The sequence below is a fragment of the Cyprinodon tularosa genome, unplaced genomic scaffold, assembly GCF_016077235.1.
Source record: "Cyprinodon tularosa strain WSP-4 unplaced genomic scaffold, ASM1607723v1 ctg803, whole genome shotgun sequence".
In the NCBI taxonomy this organism is placed as follows: Eukaryota; Metazoa; Chordata; class Actinopteri; order Cyprinodontiformes; family Cyprinodontidae; genus Cyprinodon; species Cyprinodon tularosa.
Window position 1 is genome coordinate 215,892 of NW_024039567.1, and position 21,211 is coordinate 237,102.

The 21,211-nt window shown below is 39.3% G+C and overlaps 2 protein-coding genes across 6 annotated transcripts in view; both read right to left on the minus strand.

Annotated features, from left to right (window-relative positions):
• The window catches only part of LOC119774240 (C-Jun-amino-terminal kinase-interacting protein 4-like), a 53,334-nt gene extending 51,673 nt beyond the window's left edge, over positions 1 to 1,661 (minus strand). For 3 of the 5 annotated variants that reach the window (XM_038271666.1, XM_038271663.1, XM_038271667.1), the window contains exon 1: positions 942 to 1,660. In XM_038271666.1, the coding sequence (XP_038127594.1) occupies positions 942 to 1,241 (300 nt within the window). In that variant the 5' untranslated portion in view covers positions 1,242 to 1,660. Of the gene's footprint in view, positions 1 to 941 lie in introns of all 5 variants that reach the window. The other 2 variants (XM_038271665.1, XM_038271670.1) reach the window with 2 other exon arrangements.
• Positions 1,662 to 6,814: 5,153 nt separating this feature from the next.
• daglb (diacylglycerol lipase, beta) lies at positions 6,815 to 20,991 on the minus strand. Its single transcript, XM_038271678.1, has 15 exons — positions 20,315 to 20,991; positions 20,081 to 20,232; positions 17,370 to 17,544; positions 16,186 to 16,453; positions 15,983 to 16,105; positions 15,376 to 15,503; positions 15,168 to 15,294; positions 15,004 to 15,087; positions 11,224 to 11,301; positions 11,058 to 11,138; positions 10,653 to 10,780; positions 10,497 to 10,565; positions 10,350 to 10,422; positions 10,021 to 10,274; positions 6,815 to 7,040 (listed from the first exon to the last, which is right to left on the minus strand). The coding sequence occupies exons 1-15, from the start codon at positions 20,407 to 20,409 to the stop codon at positions 6,845 to 6,847; spliced, it is 2,031 nt and encodes a 676-aa protein (XP_038127606.1). The 5' UTR covers positions 20,410 to 20,991; the 3' UTR covers positions 6,815 to 6,844.
• Positions 20,992 to 21,211: the final 220 nt, after the last annotated feature.

A 21,211-nucleotide genomic window follows, 5' to 3' on the forward strand; every position in this document is an offset into this window, starting at 1 on the left:
CCGAGATTAAATTCAGTATTCTGAGATTAAAGTCAGTATTCTGAGATTAAAGTCAGTATTCTGAGATTAAACTCTAGACAAGTCGCCAGTCCATCGCAGGACTATAATTTACATATTTTTTTTTACACTTTTGGTATCACTGCTGCTCAAGGTGGGTCACTCTGTCAGCTAAGATTAAAGTTGGAGATTAAAGTCAGAATTCTGAGGAAAGAGTCAGTATGCTGAGATTGAAGTCAGTTTTCTGAGATTAAAGTCAGTATTCTGAGATTAAAGTCAGTATTCTGAGATTAAAGTCAGAATTCCGAGATTAAATTCAGTATTCTGAGATTAGAGTCAGTATTCTGAGATTAAAGTCAGTATTCTGAGATTAGAGTCAGTATTCTGAGATTAAAGTCAGTATTCTGAGAATAGAGTGATTATTCTGAGAATAGAGTCAGTATTCTGAGATTAAAGTCAGAATTCCGAGATTAAATTCAGTATTCTGAGATTAAAGTCAGAATTCCGAGATTAAATTCAGTATTCTGAGATTAAAGTCAGTATTCTGAGATTAAAGTCAGTATTCTGAGATTAAAGTCAGTATTCTGAGAATAGAGTGAGTATTCTGAGAATAGAGTGAGTATTCTGAGAATAGAGTGAGTATTCTGAGAATAGAGTGAGTATTCTGAGAATAGAGTCAGAATTCTGAGATTAAAGTCAGAAGTCTCAGATTAAAGTTGGAATTCTGAGATCAAAGTCAGAATTCTGACCTTTTCCCATATTAAACTAAAATAAGATAGTAATTTAGATTTTTCTCAGTGGCCCTAATCCTCTTCCTAACATTGAACTTCATTTCTGACTTTTAAATGTTGTTTTATAGAGAGTTTGATGAATCTTTAATGCTAAAGCATCCCAAGCAGGTTGTGTTTTAGTGATTGTGGTGGTAAATGGGTGGTGAAACCCACCTCCTCAGAATGTTTTCTCAGCGCTTTCTCTCGTTCATACTGAGTGACCAGTTGCTCGTTGTCCTCCTTCAGCAGCTCCAGCTCCACGACGTGCTCCTTGTTGGCGGCGAACACCGAGTCCAGGTTCTCCAGCAGCCCGACCACCAGCGGCATCATATCCTTCACCACATCCTCGTCGTACCTCTCGATGAGCCGCTCAAACTCTCGGTAAATGGAGCTGGCCAAACCGGCGACCCGTTCGGACATGACGTCCGAGTCCCCGGTGTCGTCCTGGTAGAGGACTACGTCGTCCAGCTCCATGTTTTTTTAAGCCGTTACTTCTTCTCCGGCTAACGTTATGGAGCTAGCCACCCGCCGCTCGCGACTGTCCGGAGGCAGGTCGCTTTTATACTTTACGCGCAACGAAGCGACTGTTGTTTCCCTCTATAACATGGCTCGAAAGTTGTTTCCAGTCTGTAGGAGAGGTTGTCTGTCAGAAACAAAGTCTCTGCTATGTTTTCGTAGTGACGGCTGACTCAGGAGCCGCGCTAGCCTATTAGCTCGCAGTGTTGAAAAGTCTTTACTTTGCTCCTGATTAGTTTCCCTGTCCAACAGATGAGCTGCTGCTGCTGCGTTCACGTCCACTCTGGATATGGGAGAGACACAAAGTATTGAACTACCAATAAAACAGAAACATCGCACAAACTACTGTTTGCACGTTATTTAATAGCAGCTGAACTCGCTTTGACTCAAAACCATATCTTTATTTCAGTTTATATATATCCCGGGGATGGCCAAGTGACGTCTGGAAGGCGGAGAAAAAGTGCGTGAAACGAATCAAACCCACAGCAACACCGAGAGGTTCAAGACAAACCTTGTTCTTTTTAATGTAACATATTCGCTCATTCTAAAAGTAAATAAAAAAGAAAAAAGAAAAGTTTAACTATCCCATGGCAATTCCTATGTTTTAACGTGATTAAAAACATAAATAGGTGTATTCTTCCGAGTTTTAAAACAGGGATTTCCAGCATCCCCTGAACATAAGTTGGTGCCTGAACTCAATCGTGACGTCACGCACTGATATAGGGTGAGAAATAATAATCCATACATTCCAAAACGTCCCCCAACTTCAAATGTTTCTTGCTTGAATTTAAAGACTACATGAAAACCTTTACATTAATTGATTCTAAACAAAGCACCACATCCACAGATATATTTGAAAGATTTTTCAAAGAATAATGTAAGAACACTCCTTTTCATTATTTTCTTTCTTTATTTATTTTTTGTCGTTAGAGCACCTGTCTAATGTTCTATGTAACAATATGTCTGTATGTTTGTACAAAATTTTCAATAAAGTTCTAAAAAAAAAATTTAAATAAATAAATAATCTATACAAACAAGGACATTTCAATGATTTAAATAAAAACTTCAAAGTTAAATGATTTAAAATTAGTAATTGTAATTTCGTTTTTACAAAATCACCTTTAAAACCATCCAAATTTCACCAGACAAAATATCATGATTAGACACTTTAATCATGCTTTTTTAAAGCATGCCTTTACATAATTTTTATTTATGTGCATATATATATATATATATATATATATATATATATATATATATATATATATATATATATATATATATATATATATATATATATATATAAACCCTTTTAAATGAAGAGCATTGAAAAAAATGCAACATTTGTGGTGGAAACAAAACAACGGATGTTGATCTTTGTAAATATTTAAGGATTTAGGAGGAACTGTTTATTTTAACAAACAAAATGGAAGAGACATTATTACATCACTTATCTAAATACCCATCTTTGGAGGGGACTTTAACATGTTGCCAAGTAATTTTAACATTTGTTGACCCACAAGACAAGATAGCAGTTCTTATGATTATAATCCAAACCTTTTAATAGAAAAATGTCAAACTGACATCTGGAGATTTTAAAAATAATATACTTTGTCTAATAAATCTCTATCAAGGATTGACTATATTGGCTCATCTAAAGAAATAAACAACTATTTATATCTATCCATTTTTATACTTGTTTGTAAGCATTTTAAATCCTCCAAACCAAAGCCTAATATTAGAATTCCTAAACAGAAATATATTTTCCTAAAAATTTGAATGCCTCATTTCATATTTCTGAAGCAAAGCCTAAAAGGAAAAAAAGCTTTCTGTCTTAACTGGGAATTGTTAAAATATGATATTTCAGAATTTCTAAGGACATTTTTTATGGATATTAAAGCTGAACATGATGAGATACAGCTTCAGCTGGATGGGGTTTATAAAAGCAGTGCTGGAGGAGCTTATATTAGATTACAGATAAATAGTGGGGGAGAGGAAAGTGAACAGAAGTCTGCGTACTTGCTCCAATCAAGAGTCAGCTAATCAGAAGATTCCCACAATTACAATGAACCCACTACCACCTTGGCAGGGCTGTTAACATATGGTATAAACACTAACATATACTTATAACAATTACATAAGTCATTATCTACAATCTTTGCATGTTTAATTTAACATTAAATTTAATACACTACATTTCATGTGTTTTATCGGTTAGTTGGAAATTAAACTATTCATTACTTTTATGTATTATACCGGTATATACTATTACATATTTGTATTATATTATCCCATGTGTAGTATATATCATCCAGTACTGCAGAGAGTAATAATATTAACTAATAAAATATTTATAATAAAAGTTTCATTAGGTTTGTAATTTTTGTTTCAAAAACCTGATCCAGCATTGTCCAAAAAATTATCTGTGGTGCAAGAACTACAACAAATAGCAAATGAAACAGATAAATAAAAATAATAAAATCAATTGTACAAGAGAAGAAATTATAAAATAAACAAATAACTTACCAAGCACATCGAGTAAAAGAAAAGCTACCTAAAAACAGATAAAATGGTTTAAAAATTTCGACCTGAAACCTCTAAATGTCTATAAATATATGCATAAGCTCTGTATAAAAAGATAAATATTTACAAACAATTTTTAGTAATTTTAGTATGTTGAGTTGAGAGTGACTTTAACTGTAGCATAACAAAAGATTAAAAGTTATATCCAATAAATAGATTTTAAAAAGCAAGCAAGACAAAAATCTGTATCTTAATTATTACTGATTTATATATGATCAAAGTATATTTTAAATCAGTTTGTTAATCTGCTGACATGCCTCTATATCCGATGTTGTTAATCTATGTTTCTCAACTCAACTAAATGTCATCAAATCCAAAATTTGTTACTTATTTTTACCGAAAGTCTGGTTTTATCCCCACCTTCTGTTTCCTACTGGAACAGCAATGTGCAGAATCTTAATTGGCTACACATCTGGTTCCTACAACATATTTCTTTTCTCACTAACAAAATCTAAGAAGATTATTTTAAATCAATTCATTTTTTTATCATTTTATCCAATCAAGCACAAAGCGGATTTATTTTTTACTGTAAGCTTCTAATAATCTTTTTTAAAAATTGTGTCCCTCTATATGTGGCCCCTCTTTGCTCTGATGACAGTCGGTGGTTGCAGTCGGTGGTTGTTCATGCTTCCTGGTTTCAGGGTGAAGGAGGATAAATCGCTATAGGTCATTTTCTCTCCATCCCCCAGCCAGGGGGGGATTTACCATTAGGCAATACTAGGCAGTTGCCTAGGGCCCCAAGTTCCTGGGGGCCCCATAAAAGTCTGTTGCCATGTATGGTTAATACAACTATTCCTTATTTGTGCACATTAATTATGTTTTTCGCTAAAATGCCATCAGAACGCTGATAATATTAAGTGTGTCTCAGCCCCCCCTTCTTCAGTGTCCACCATATTGGATCAGTCCATCTGCTGCACATGTTCAGAAAGGTCCAAACAGACAGCAGCAAACCATTTGAAAACAAACGATGCAAAGAGCAGTGCTGCCAACTTAGCGCTTTAGTCGCTATATTTAGCCACTTTTCAGACCCCTCTAGCACTTTGATTTCTAAAAAGCTCCTAGCGCCAAATCTAGAGACTTTTTTCTGCTACTGGAGACTTTGGAGACAACATATAAAAGCAGCGAACTCTGCTCTCCAGAGCAAGTAGATTGGTAACCCCGCCTCCTGCTCTCCTCTATCTTGTCTGCTGTCATGATTCATGCAGCTATTATTTCATCCAAATGAAAAATGGAGAAAAGAGAAGCAGATCATGGCTTGTCTACAGTGAAAAGAAGGACTGGGTTATTTACTTTGGCCTTTTTGGAAACACAGGAAGGAGCAATCAGCTAAGTGAGCTTAGTGCTTGGAAAAAATCTTTCATTCCTTGAGACAGCATCAAGTCAGCTGAGTACAAAACATAGAGAGGAAAACAAGAAGAAAAGGGACAAGAAGAGAGGGACAAAACCTAGAACAGATAATGGATGTCTATTCTATTAACATTTCTCTATCTGTAGAATGGGTCTGTTCTATGTGTTGTCTTCTCCATTCAGAGGGGCCCCTGCCTGTCTTTGCCTAGGGCCCCACATTGGCTAAATCCGCCCCTGCTCCCAGCTGTGCTTTCTCTTTTTCCCATAAAATCCAAATAAAATAACGCAGATATTGTGTGTGCCATAATTGTTCAAGGCAAGGATCTTCAACGTTTTCTATGCCAATGACCCCCAAACTGATGGCAAATTGGAGTGGGGACCCCCTAATTATATATATTGTATGAGATTATGTTCTATCAAACTGGTCCTATAGTCACTCTATTACAGATGGAGTCATGTAACCAAAGTAATTTCTCCCTGGGATTATTAAAGTATCTCTGATTCTGATTCCTGGTTGATGGGACAGGTGTTGTGAATGAAACGGTGCCCTGCTTGATAGAGCTCCTGTGTGTCACTGAATGTGTGCATTGATGACTGAAAGACATCTTCTGCCTCCATTTATCTGTTTACTACAGTGTGTTGAATTTATCTTAATGTGGATTTAAAGACATTTCAATTAGTGGAGAAAATTGCAGGAGGGAATATAAAGAAAAAGTATAATCAGCCAAATATTTTGCAACCCCCATTCAGTGGACCCCCTGTTGAAAACCTCCGGCTTAATGTGTATGATTACTTTTCTCTTTCAATACACACATTATTAATCTGTTCATTGGCTCAATGTCCCTCCTGACTTCATATCATGAGCATTCAGCAGATCAAACTCCAGACTCGATTTGTCAGCGGAGACTTAAAAAGAGCAAAGGTGAGTTTAGGTCACAAAGGCTTTTATTTGCATTCAGGTTTGAAATGCATTCCTATGAGGACATGAAAGTTTCAGAGACAAAAGCTTCTCTTAGAAAAAATAAATAAAAATATGGCAACATCCAGAGCAAGCAGTAAAAATTCCAACAAAAATGCACAATCTTTAGACATTTTTTTTGTTTTTCCTCTTCCAGCCATGTTTAGGTTTAGAGCAGCTGCAGCTCTTAGTGGATTCTTCCACAGAAATTTTCATTTAATTTGTTATGATGCATAGGCACGGTTCTTCCTGATGTTTAAAACAACAGCACAAGACACCCACAGCACAGCTAAAACACAACAATAAGACATTTTATAGTTGCTAACTGCCCATCCAATCTGAAAGCTCTAAACAGCCCAGTCTTTATCAAACGCACATCATTCAAACACAAAAACACTGATGTTACAGTCGAACTGCACCAAAGTCACATTAGATAAACAACATTCAAATATTACAGCATAAAGTCGCTCATGGAGGAACTTAAAGCTAAATTCTTTTATTAAATAATTAAAAGTGCAATAGAATAAATGATTCTGTGCTCCTCTTTTTTTATTCATATAAATCAGTCAAAGCTTCACAATCCAGTGATTGAGAAGCTTAATAAAAGACCAAAGGCTGTGAAGTCGTGGTACTTTTCCTGGAATTTGAAGAGGAAGGCCTGGCTCGGCGCTGCTCACATAGAAACGTGCGGATTGCTGTTCAGCGACGACGGGCAGAGGGGGGAGGGGTCTTCGCTGCACAGACTGTTCAGGGCCCGGAGCACGGCGTCCGGCATGTGATCCACCAGCATCCTGGGGCTGATCAGGATGCTCTGGAACTTCGATTCGCTGGACCAGTCGGCACGGTAACGCACTTCAGAAAAGCAGGATCTGTGGAAACCAAAAGGAGAGACGAGCAGGTTGGTGTTAAGATACCAGAGGAGCAAAAAGCTTTTGATACGACTGTTAGCATGACGGATCGTCCCAGGCTGGAGGGTCTGTGGAGAATTACAATAAAAACTGGAAACATTGGGACAAAGCTGGGCTTTTAGTAATCACTACAGCAGCTGTGGAAGAGAGAGAAAAGAATCACCCTTTTACCTGTTAGAAGACCCTGAGGCACCTTTGCACCATAAACCACATTTGGTTACATTAAATCAATGGATTTGCATGTTTGTAAAATGGAGCGTTATAAAAAAAAGAGAAATGTTTGATGCATATTTGCCTTCATTTACCACGCTTTGTTTTGATTCACCTAAATATGAAACAAGAGATCATGATGACTCATTAAAAGCAGTATAATACTAATAAATAAAGTGTTTTCATTTGGTTATAATCCAGCTGTTCTGTGAAGCTCTGGAAGAGTTTTCCACCTCAGGAGGAGAGTTGTACCTTTATTAAACCTTGACAATCTTTAGCAACTACAGAAAAATATATTTAAAGGAAATCAATTAACATTTTCAGAGGAATTGTAAGAGGTGCCAATAATTGTCAGACACATAATAATCACTTTTTTCCCCCCCTAAATGTAGGATTTTATATTTACCACCAAAGTAATGTTAAAGGTTGCATTTTTCTCTTTTATTGCATTTGGGTTCTATGTTGTTGAAATTCTCGACCCCATCTTAAACAGGGGTGCCAAAATTTGTGAAGGGCACTGTAAAACCATTGTTTATATTAAATCAGGGTCAGCATAAGTTGCACTCAACTTTAAAATTATGTTTTTTTTTTAAAAAAATCTTTTAAATATCAAAGTAACTTCAGTTTAAAGGAGCGACAGTGGAATTCCACTAAAGACCAAATTCACAAGAAACAGAAGAAAAACCCGCTTGTGACAACTTAACCCAAAAGTTTATTTTAACATAAACCATTGCACTTATGTTTCAAAATTTAAAAGGTTCCCATACAGGAAGAAAGCTAAAAACACACAAATGACAGATATATCTTAACAGTTATTTAACAGAATTCACAAACTTTATTTTAGCAGGGAACAAAACAAATCAGTTTAAAAGCCACAACATAACCAGTGCTAAGTCTTTTTTGCAGCTATTTTTCTTTGTATCGTTTTCTTAGTATGTTTGATTTCGTGATAAGTGGAGGCGTTGAAGAGACAAGGGTGGAACAAAACTGAGAAATACCGGCTGTTTCTCGGTAACTCCATTTTGAAGCTTTGTGTTTCGTGCTTCGCATGTACGACTCCCCTGCCTTAATTTCCATCGTTCTGAGCTTGAATCGCTTCTTGCACAAAATCCACTGTGCCTCATGTATGTTCCCTGGTTTTAGCCATGGAGAAAACTCTTGGCTGGAGCCAATTTTAGTTACATTTACACTTGCTCTACAAAAAGTAAATGGTGCATCTCCCAAATGTCCCGGCCGCAACAACGCTTTTATTGGTTCCGCTATCGGGACGGAACCAATAATGGCGAGCCGTTTTTTTTTTTTTTTTTTATAAAAACAAAAGGTCAATTTTAATGTTTTACTTAGATTACAAAAATAAATCATAATAAAAATGATCCTATTTATGATGTTTTACAAATTAAGACCTACGAAAGACTGATTTAAGACATTTTAAAACCAATTAAGGCCTTAGTTTTATTTTGAAGAATTCAATGCCTTTTAAGACTTTTTAAGGACCCGCAGGAACCCTGTGTGAATTTGTGCTCTAATATTGATTTTGTGCTCTAATATATTAAGATCTAATATTGTTTAGATCTTTCTTTTTATATATTTAATAAAGACCAACTAAACCTATTAATAAGAAAACATATATATTTTTTTATTTTTCACTCTAAATCCATGTGACACACTGGAAACAGAGGATTTCATCCTGTTGGTGCTTGGAGCTCGCCGCCTTCTTTATTTTTAGCGAGGCGGATGATTTAATGTTTTGATCCTTCAGCCAATCGTATCGTCTTTGACTTGAAATAAATAGATATAATCTGTCAGAGATCATCGTCCATTTTTGCCTGGATTGTTGGAGGAATTTTGTTCCAGAAGATTGTGATCAGTGTTCCTGGGCAGAAGAAGCCATTTTGCCCTTTTAATGGATCAGGATTGTTCACAGCTGGGATCCTAACAGACCCCTAAATCAGTCGATAAACAATAACATTTTCAAATAAAATATGCTTTAACTTCCGGCACTTTTAATAACTTTCTTAAGCATAAGCTGTTCCTCAGACAGATACTGATGTTTCAGCTCAGCTGATGTTCATTCACAGTAAGAGGTGGGGAATCAGTGCAGAATAACATTTTCTAAAGTCCACGCTCCATTTCCATCATATTAACTTTGTCTTATCTTCAGGTCGAGCAGAGAGAGATGGAGCCAGAGCGTCAGCTGAGGAGGAAATGATGTTACTGGAATGTCAGCTGATGTGTCCTGAGCGTCTTCATGACCCATGGTCTTTATTTTTTTGTCATCATAAAGATAAGAAAAGGAGATTAATCTGAAAAGTGTGGAGTGCATTTGTGTTTTCTCCTAATGATAAAGACAGGCGACGCTTCGTTGTTTAAAAATTATCCCATGTTTTTACTAAAATCCATCATCTGAGGATGAACCGCTCTGTTTTCCCTCCAAGGTTCAGACCTTTGGTGCTGGAGACTTTCTCAGTCCATTTCCTAACCGATTCTGGAATCTTCTTTTTGGACTGAGCAAGCCCCCGGAGTCAGAGATATAATATCGAAATATTAGTTTTATGTTGCTTAGCAACACTACTACAAGGAAGCAGTGGAGCAGCTTGTGTGACGCAAAGCTGCTCCAAAATTAGAAACAAAACATCTTAAACCCTCTGAACCAGTTTCAGGACGGAGGAAACGTTAATAATGAGATGATTTTTCTAGGTTTTGATAGTAAACCAAACATTCGATCACTAACCTCCTTGATGGCCCGTCCTCTGTGATGTGCAATATGCGACCTGGTGGGAACAGCGGCAAGTGCGTCGCCGTGTGAACCGGGGAGTCATCCGACGCCAGGCTGTGATAGGATGAGGAGTGGCGGACGATCAGAGACTCCTCCCCCAGCAGCGGCTGATTGAGCTGCTCCTCCCTCCTGCTGTCCATCTCTGTAGGGAAGTCGTCTGGGTCTCCTCCAAACAGCTCGTACCAACAGCCCTGCAGCAGGATGCGGTACTGAAACACAGACGCATCAGACACTGCCAGGCGCACCAACATGCTGCTGTATGCGTTTCTCTGAAAGGCTCTCACTTTGGGCTTATTGCAGTTGGTGACTATTTTCAGTATGCGTCTCTTCAGGTCCTCCATGTTGGGGATGCTCAGCCTGTCAGACAACAACAGTTATTGATTACAACATAAAATTCAGCAGCGATCTTCTGCTGGTCCATCGTTTCTTACCTGGGAACCAGGTCCTTCCCCAAAATTACAGACACCACAAAGTCCTTGGAGTAATCTGCCAAAGCTTTACTGTAACACAGAAAATAATGCAAAGATTAGCACTAGGTGTTTCTATTAGCAGGAACTAGTGGAAGAGTGAGGGAAGTCCTGCTTTACCTCAGGAGGCCCCCTGGTGGAGAGAACGAGTAGCACTGCAGGCTGGGGAAGGAAGGGCGCAGCAGGATGGCCAACAGGGCGGCTGTTCCGGCTCCCAGACTGTGACCAGTGACGACCAGTTTATACTCCTACCATCAAAGCATGACACAAACACACTGCTTTACCACAACACCTCCAGGCTGAGCTAATCTGATAAAGATTGAGCTCTTGTTGCAGTGAAATAATCACTAATAACTCAACATCCAGCCCAGAATTTTATTTAAAGTCTTTGGATGATAAAACTGCCCACATCATGACAGGTCCTCCACTATTTTTAAGCAGATTCAGCAGATGAATGTTCCCTCTTCAACCAGCAGAGCCAACAAATCAGTCTACATCTGTAACCCGGGTGACCTCGGTCCTTACCGGGGCGATGGAGAACGCCTGGCTCAGGATGCCATCGTTGATGAGCTTCTTGTAGATGTAGCCCGCAGCCTGGCACATGCCCTGCAGCAGACATGTTTGTTTGTTTGGTACTAAAGCAGAGAGCAGCTCTGATGGGGCCAAACGGCTCATCTGCAGCATCCCTCACCTTGTGAGCATAGCAAGCTCCAGACACTCCGTCAACAGGCAGGTTTTCACATTCAGCAGACAGGTCGGTCAGAACATCCTGTTAAACATATGAGGAGAAATAAAATATGAAAATGGAGATGAAATATTTACCATCTGAATCAACATTTCCCCCTCCCCCAATCTATTTATGGAGAAAAAAAATCTACGCATTTCAACGCAAGCTGTTCTCACTTCCCTTTTTCATCATTTTCTCCTTCTCTATGATTCTGATGAGGAGCTCTAGGTCTATATTTAGGAATCTAATCTTTCTGTAAAACAAGGAAGTGATTCTGAAAAGGACACAAGACGCAGCTGGAAATCAGGAGCAAGGATTAAAAACAGAAAACCTGATGAAAGCAAAGTATTCACACCCTTCACACATGACATCCAATTACTACAAATCTACTGAATGTTATCGGTCAGATTATGAACAATGAGGAAGAGGATAAGAAGATTTATAGATTAATATTAAAAATGTGAAAATGGTGGAATACATTTGTAATATTACACAACAGGTGTACTGAATAAAACATTTAACACTTTTCCAACCTAAAGATGTACTGGATGCAGACATGCGGGGGACAGCGCCGCCCTGCCAAAGACCTGAAGCTAAAGTGCTGGTTATCCTCCCGCAGCAGTGTGTCGCAGATATTTTTGATTCATGCCCAATATTGAAGCGTGGTCTGTGCTATGTTATTCCACGCCGCAACGCAAGAGGAACAATCATTGACAAGCAGTGGGTCTAGACACGGCTGAGGCGGGGAGGAAGTGGGGGCAAGTTTGTCCGACAACGGAGGGACATGAGGGCCAAAAAGAGCGGGGATCCAGGTGGAAAAAGGGTCCCAGCGTTCTCACACACCTCACTCTTCTAGCTGGTCCATCTTCATTAATTGTTTTCCACAATGGCGGTCATACACACAAAATAAGGTACCTATGAGGAAATATGCATAGTGTAGAGAGGATGTAGATTTGACCAATCAGAGGCCTCCTGTCTGCGGTCACCTACAATTTGAGAGAGGTGCAGCAGAGTGTCTGCGGAAGGGGCGGGGCATATCTGGGTTAACTGCGACACACGCAGACCTGGTTTCTGAGTATAAATCAGCCTTAAGACTTCCTTTTGTTTTGATTTAATTCTTTTTCCATTCCAATGTTATAATATGTTTGATGTCATTCCAAAAAGGAAAATTAAAAACAATCTACTGGATTTTTTTCAAATCAGTGTTTCCAGTATATTGTTTTTAATTTTCTTTTTTTGCAATGACTTAGACTATGACTGAGAATCTTCACTCGCGTACGTTTGATGTCACAATCCTTAAACACAATAACCAGAAAGAAAAGATACAGAAAGAATTCCTATAAACTCCTATTCGTATTTCAAAATAAAAAAAAAAAAAAATGTATAAATCCAATCAGATGTCTCTTCAATTAGATACACTATTCTGTTGTTATGGTCCAGCAACACCAGTGCATCGGCATGTCAAGCTCTAACAGGTAAACCCTCTGTCAATGGGCCAACTTTCACATGGCCATTAGAGGAGCCATTTTGAACTGACTGATGCACTAAACTGTTTTATAAGTGCATCTGTCAAAACAAATCTCTGATCTTTTGTGGACTATCATCAAATTAAACAGGACATATGAAGCAGCCTCAACGCAAAAACGGTGTTTCAGCCGAGTGGGTCCCTTTTAATCTCATATTTATTTTAATTTTCAGGTTGCTACATCCAGTTCCTCTCAGCTATCATTTAACTAGGGCTGTAACTAACGATTATTTTACTAATTGATTTCTCCGTCGAACATTTTCGATTATTAATCAGAAAGCCAAGCCTTTTTAAAGAAAACTTTTAATGAAATCAAACCAGGTGAAACTAAAAGTTTCCCACTTGAGGGGTTCTAGATGGAGCAGATTGATGGATGAAAAATATCTTTTTATCTTAAATGTAAATATTAATATTTATGTATATTTTTGTTAAAAAATTTTTGTAGAATTACAGCTCTAAGTCCATCGCATTGTCAGCTTAAAGCATGTTTGAAGAGTCTCTATACTGCAGTTTACGATTAGTCGATTACTAAATTAGTTTCTGATTATTTCAATAATTGATTAATCATAATTAATCCGATTAATTGTTTCAGGCCTACATTGAACTCATCTGAATTCAAATTGACTCTTAGTTTGCTGTTCATACTGTAGTTATCGTTTTCAATAAATAACTCCTAGTCCACAAATATTCTTATTCACACGTTCACTTAAATTTTCCTGTTGTATTTTCACATTTATGAACTGCAGCTAAAAATATCAAACATATTTTCAATTTAAACGATTAATATGAAATGATACATTTTAGCAAACAGTGGCTTTACTAATATAGGTAATCAAATCAGTGTCAGTCTGTCAGAGGCTGCCTGTAGCGACTTTAAATGTCCAGCAGGTGTCAGTATTCAGTGACACAGTATCCATAGTATCCTCATGAACCCATTACTACTATTCTCCATTTTCTTCCTTCAACTTCTTCTCCTCCTTTTATCTCTTTCTGTTTTATTCTTTTTTTTCCATTTTAGATTTTTACCTTTTTCCAACATTTGATATATTTTCTTATTAAACTGAAGAATGTGCGAACAACACCTTAAACCATTTTCTGGAGGTTTCCATTGTTACATTGTTTACTTCAGCCACAGAAAAACATTTGTTTGAGAGGCGTCTTTACAAAAAGGACATTTAAAGTCATTTTTTTCCTGCTCATTACACAGTTTGCAGTGAAAAAAAACAAGTTTGCAGAGCAGGTGGTTAAGGCCATAGTTTGCTCTGTGCAGAGCTAATAAGGTTTGTTGAACCATCAGATCCTATTGGAATAGTCTGGATTTCATCAATACTCTTGTGTTGTGCTCTTTTGGATAAACCTACTAATAATTAATCTTTTGCACTATAAATAAGACATTAATTAGTTACACATGTATTGCCCGACACCAGTGGTAAACTGTTCTTGTTTTGGTTTATCGTTTAAAATGTTTGATGGGTATGATTGTTTGATATTTAGCTAATTACCAGCCTCCCAGACCCTTCGCCTTGAACCTGGCATTACCCCTGGCAACCCCATAGCATTTTCTCTCAAGGTCTCCTTGTCATCATCGGACAATAAAAGCACAGGTGAAACTGAACTTCACAGACTGCTACTAAATTGTTCTCTATGGACAACTTTAAAATCGCCTTGGGGAGACCATACATATGTGGAAAAGCCCCAACGGCTCAGAAAAAAAAGAAGACCCCTTTTAGAGCTGCGTCTGGATGGCGGTCGGTTCAGTGGTACTTCCTTGTAAATCAAGCCCCTCAGAAAGCAGCTATGCTGGGCATTGGGCAGTGACAGACTGTGGCGTGTGCTGGAGGTAAGGGAGGACGATGAACAGTCCTTCTAGAGCTAAATTAAGACTACTTTTTGTTAAAGCCAACTAAAAACCTCTACAAATTTTAACAGATAAGAAGCTTAGTCTTGGTTGCATTTCTTTCACCTATGTCACAACTAAAACCAGTCCCTTATTAGTTGCAGCAACACAACTAACGCAACGCTCTTCTCTCTACATGTGGTGCTGCTGTTTGACGACAACTCAGTTCTATCGATTAGCACAAGGTGAGAGCGGAGCAGGGAACTGTGTTTGGTCTGAATGCTCTTGTTTGATATTTTAAGTCCCGATTGTGAAAAACAAATTTTTATTGTAATGTTGCACAAATCTACTAAAAAATGAATCATCTGAGGTCCCAGCTTACCCTCAGTGAAAGCGTTCCCCTGACAGCCACCACAACGGCTTCCCTCTTATGATCCAAAGCCACAAAAAACGGGATCTCGTATATCTGCAACAAACCAGGCCTGGTTAGACGGTTCTCACAAACAAAACAGTTCAGAAAACGGCCAGAAAAATCATAGGACTAACCTGGTTGTGGAAGCTGACATGTATAAAATCTCTGTACTGCAGACCCGTGGTTTCCAGGATGGAGGAAAAATGGCAGCCAAGGTGGTCCCCTCCGACGATGTCATACTCAGCAGCCCGGGTTCTGCAGCTGCATAAAGATGTTTGGGGTTAAACTGAGGCAAAGCCTAATGTAGATAACTCCGATCCTCAGAAGGAGAGAGCGTCTCACCAGTCTCCGCTGAGTTTGCAGGGTGCCGTAAAGGGGTAGGAGAAGACGTACAGCGGCCAGCCGTAAGCGGCAGCTGCGAATTGCATGCAGTGGGCCGCTTTCTCCAACTCTGTCTGCAGATCTTCGTCCTTAGAGCAACAAAAAAATACGTTGAACATCAACAGCCGCTTTGTGGGGATTCATTTGTTTGCATAGTTTTTTAGTGTTGCTCCGATACAGATTAGTATCAGGTGGGGCCTCGATCCAGCACTAAAATGGTGGTATCGGTATCGGCGAGTACCAACAAATAGGGCACCGATACCATTTTTAGAGCAAAAAGTTTATTCAACTATTGTCACCCATTCTAGGTAGGCAATAAAAAGTTCTACTCGATTCACTTTGTTTTAGTCTTTTTCCTGATTCCAAAGGTAGGCAGCAGCTTGATAAAGCCATGATGGCAATTATTTTACATCCAAGTAGTATACAGTTCTACATATATACACACACATCAATTTCAAACAGATGGTATCAGTATCGGCCAATGCTGTAAAAACCAGGTATCGTATTCGGGCAAAAAAAATAACATTGGTGCAACACTAATAGTTCTTACTGTAAACTTGTTACTTACAATCGGAGAGGAAGGGCTGTGGCTGAGGATCTCCTCTGGGTCTGTGCTGCGCTCCATCTTATCCTGCTCCTGGTGCAGCAGAGCCAACCCGGCTGCAATGTCGCTGGGAACCAGGTCTGTGTCCTACGGTTCACACAAAGGGAATCTTAAGCAGCGGACCCCATGTTTGACCCCCGGCCGATAAAGCAGAACCTGTCGCTTACAGAGAAGAAGTCGCTGAAGAGCTGCGAGATGCTGGAGAAAGCCGCTCGGTGGCTCTCGTCCTGCGGCAGACAGCAGCACAGCAGCCGCAGTCTGCACTCCCACACCCTGGTGGCCAGAGAGCGCGCTGTGGACAGGAACTGGCTGCTTTCGCTGCTCTCCATGTCCCGCACTCCCAGCGGCTCCACGGGCCCCGGCTGAGGACGGGGGCTGCCAATCGGGTCGAAGACGAAAACTACACCCAGCCCTGTGAACAGCAGGATGATCCAGCTGGAAAGATAAAAAGGAAAGGGTTAAAGTCGGATAACATGGGACTCCTGGCAGCAATCCCGATTTTCGGATCAGTTTTTTCTGTTTTTTTTTTTACTTTGGTGCCTTATTGAGCTGGAATTGAACCCACAACCTTATAAACATCTCCCCATTTACTGAAAAACAGTAGAAAGTTTTCATTCTGATGCAAGAATAGATGAAAAAAGCTCAAATGTTCAGTATTCAACATGCTGGGCAGCAGTTTCCCATCTCTGGTTGACTCTACATCAGAGTTAAGCTATTAGACGTTTAAAGCCTCATCCTAGCAGTTGCGTGCTCTTTCAAGCGTCTGTGAAACACTTTTCCATCAAATGGAAAATAAAATAAAAAGAAGTGAGAAAAGCATATTAACATACTTGGGCATTATATTATATTTTATTGTGATTAAACATCTAATAAATAAGCAACCAAAGGTCAAAGAAGCGCAGTGAACTGGTGACAGAAAAGTGAAATGGTGTGCTCAAAGATGACTCTGCACATTTTCAGTATGTTGGCTCAATAGAGCTCATTGTTTATAGGATAAAGCTTTGAGAAAATGAGAAGATAATGGTTAATCAATTTAATCCAGAAATGTATGGTCTTTACTTTTCAAACTACGTCAGGTGTGAACCCTTTGATATCTGTAATGGAAACAGATCTATGATGGAGTATTGGGGCATCAATTGTTTATAGAGGGAATAACGGGATAAAATGACTAATATTATGAGAAAAAAAAATCTAATGATAATAAATTAGTAAAAAAGAAGAAGACACTACAAATCTAAAGCATAATGTGAAATTAGATTCTCCTGAATACGTTTTAAACTTATCGCATCATAAAGCCAACCCACCCTAAGATATACACACAGACTTTAAATGGCACTCTAAAGGCTCCCACCTGGTGACCACAGCGGCGATGACTGCACCCACAGTAGCTAGATCACAACCGCGGCTGTCATCAGACACCCAGACGGCTCCCAGACAGGCCCAAACGAACTCAGGGATGTAAAGCACAGCTCGCAGGTACACCAGGGCGGGCATGGAGCGCCGCGCTCCGGGATTTGTAATAGTGCCTGAGAGGAATAACCCAGAGATACCAGCGTTAATCACAGGAGAAAAGGCTTTTCATGACACAAACATTGATACAAAAAACAGGACTTTCATTTGTTGCAAAAGTTGCATAAAGGTACCAGTGATTCATCACACGCTTCCTGCATTGTTTTACACAATATTAGCATATTGTGACATCCCCGGGGAGTGGTGTCCTAGTGGTTACAGCTTTTACTCTAAAAAGGTTGCAAGTACACGGTTTGATTTCCACAGCCTGGGTTCCTGAGCAAGACCCTTTACCCCTCACTGCTCTCCGGGCGACGCACAATGGCAGTCCACTGCTCCCCAAGGAGATGGGTTAAACGCAGAGGTAAATTTCTCCAATGTGACATCAATAAAGTTCAATTATTATCATCAATGTGATGGTGACAGGATGGATCTGTCAACTTTTTCTTATTTGATTAAAGCAGGAGTGCTCAAGTCCAGTCCTCAAGAGATACCATCCTGTATCTTTTAGATGCATCTCTTCTCTAACACATCTTATTTTAAAGCTTCAATCCCCTTATTTAGCTCAGCAGTGGTGTGGTAAGGAGTCACACATTCGATTCAGGTGTGTTAAAAATGGTTGCATCAAAAAGTTGCAGGATATTTTGGCGGTATGCACCTATAAGTTGTTTGCAATCAGCCAATTTAACAAAGAAGAAATACAGGTGCTGGTCATAAAATTAGAATATCATGAAAAAGTTGATTGATTTCAGTAATTCCATTTAAAAAGTGAAACTTGTATATTATATTCATACATTACATACAAACTCATATATTTCAGATGTTTATTTTGTTTAATTTTGATGATTACAAATGACAACAAATGAAAATCTCAAATTCATCATATCAGAAAATTAGAATATTGTGAAAAGGTTCAAAATTGATGGCCCCTGGTGCCACACTCTAATCAGCTAATTAACTCAAACCACCTGCAAAAGCCTTTAAATGGTCTTTCAGTCTAGTTCTATAGGCTACACAATCATGGGGAAGACTGCTGACTTGACAGTTGTCCAAAAGACGACCATCGACACCTTGCACAAGGAGGGCAAGACACAAAAGGTCATCGCTAAAGAGGCTGGCTGTTCACAGAGCTCAGTGTCCAAGCACATTAATAGAGAGGCGAAGGGAAGGAAAAGATGTGGTCGAAAAAAGTGTACAAGCAAGAGAGATAACCGCACCCTGGAGAGGATTGTGAAACAAAACCCATTCAAAAATGTGGGGGAGATTCACAAAGAGTGGACTGCAGCTGGAGTGAGTGCTTCAAGAACCACCACACACAGACGTATGAAAGACATGGGTTTCTGCTGTCGCATTCCTTGTGTCAAGCCACTCTTGAACCACAGACAGCGTCAGAAGCGTCTTGCCTGGGCTAAAGAGAAACAGGACTGGACTGCTGGTGAGTGGTCCAAAGTCATGTTCTCTGATGAAAGTAAATTTTGCATTTCCTCTGGAAATCAAGGTCCCAGAGTCTGGAGGAAAAGAAGAGAGGCACTTCATCCACGTTGCTTGAAGTCCAGTGTAAAGTTTCCACAGTCAGTGATGGTTTGGGGTGCCATGTCATCTGCTGGTGTTGGTCCATTGTGTTTTCTGAGGTCCAGGGTCAACGCAGCCACATACCAGGAAGTTTTAGAGCACTTCATGCTTCCTGCAGCTGACCAACTTTTTGGAGATGCAGATTTCATTTTCCAACAGGACTTGGCACCTGCACACAGTGCCAAAGCTACCAGTACCTGGTTGAAGGACCATGGTATCCCTGTTCTTAATTGGCCAGCAAACTCTCCTGACCTTAACCCCATAGAAAATCTATGGGGTATTGTGAAGAAGAAGATGCAATACACCAGACCCAACAATTCAGAAGAGCTAAAAGCCACTATTAGAGCAACCTGGGCTATCATAACACCTGAGCAGTGCCACAGACTGATCGACTCCATGCCACGCCGCATTGCTGCAGTAATACAGGCCAAAGGAGGCCCAACTAAATACTGAGTGCTGTACATGCTCATACTTTTCATGTTCATACTTTTCAGTTGGCCAACATTTCTATAAATCCTTTGTTTTTATTGGTCTTCAGTAATATTCTAATTTTCTGAGATGATTTATTTGAGATTTTCATTTGTTGTCATTTGTAATCATCAAAATTAAACAAAATAAACATCTGAAATATATGAGTTTGTATGTAATGTATGAATATAATATACAAGTTTCACTTTTTAAATGGAATTACTGAAATCAATCTACTTTTTCATGATATTCTAATTTTATGACCAGCACCTGTAGTTGCAGGACTTGAGCACCCCCGGATAAAAGAATAAAGACTAGAATGCTCATTTTAGTAAATGCATGAACCAACATGCAGTTTGATGCACCTTCTGCATGAACTGATTCAATCATACCTTTAAGATTAAAGCACCATCTAAGAACATTCAGCCAATATTTTCTCTATCCTGAAATAAAGCAATCTTTAAAGTCTCGGCATTAAAGAAGGAATCAGAATGACTTCTGTGGTTTATTTACCTTGGGCACTGACATAAACAATGGCCCACAGTGACAGGATGATGAAGCCCAGCACAACCAGCAGTCCAACCAGGTAGGTGTGGAGAACTGCTCTGCCGTTACAATCAAAGTGACCCTTATGAGAGGTGAACAGGATCATGGTGCCAATCCACCTGGTGATGAACAGCATCAGACATCAGAACTCAGTTAAAGAACATGTAATGGTAAATATGTGTAGGAAACGCAACAACTTACCAAATTACACGGAGCAGCAGCTCGAAGGAACCGGGGAAGACCAGATCATCGCTGGCGATCCCCCAGCGCCTCCCGAACACCACCATCCCAGGCATGATTCTATCTGATGCTAGCGGGACCTGCTAGCTGCCGTTAGAACAGGACCGTTGGGCAACACTGACAAAACACCAGGCATGACCTCACCTGCTTTCCATATAATCTGATTATTATTTTTTTTTTTTTTTTGTCACTTCAGACTTCTCTTTATCTCTGCCTCGCGCGGAGCGGCTAGCTGTAGCTAACTCCAGCTCAGAACTGGCAGGAAAACACGGGCTAAAACGCTCGTAAACGTTTAGGTTTTACTGTTAACAAGCTTTAAAGTGAAGCAAGAGATCCCGCCCCCCACCCATCTAAAACAAAAAAACATCCAAACATGGGGTAAATATTAGCTGCTAACCTTAGCAACCTTGCTAAAAATACCTCAGATGTTCTAGAAAAAAGGCTTGAAACAAACACAAATGTAACTCCTTATATATAGGCGGATCCTTAAAAAAAGCTAATGTAAAGCTCCCAAAGTGTCACATAATTTCTATATTAAAGAAAAGAAATTGCGAAATCATTTCCCTTAATATACTTTCAGGGTGCGCTCCATTTGTCACCCGGCAAAGCTTTGAGTGCCGGCGGCTGGGCGTGGTTTAAACTCCTCTTTTTGAGTGGCGCGTCTTTTCACCAGGCAGATACCCGGTTTATGGGATTCAGAGAGTGACAGAAATGAGATGTGCAGGAAGGAGCAGAAGAGAAGAAACGTTATTTTATAGACTTTTAGATTTGGGCATAAATACGGAAGAGGATTAGGGCCATTGAAAAGCTCAAAAAAAGTTAACTGATTTTAACTATTATTTAGAATTCTAACTCTAA

Coding starts and splice junctions, on each gene's coding strand:
- daglb (XM_038271678.1), bottom strand. CDS start 20,409: ATGCCTGGGATGGTGGTGTTCGGGAGGCGCTGGGGGATCGCCAGCGAT. Junction 20,233..20,314: donor CTGCTGCTCCGTGTAATTTG/GTAAGTTGTTGC, acceptor GTTCATCACCAG/GTGGATTGGCACCATGATCC. Junction 16,106..16,185: donor TCTTCAGCGACTTCTTCTCT/GTAAGCGACAGG, acceptor TGTGAACCGTAG/GACACAGACCTGGTTCCCAG.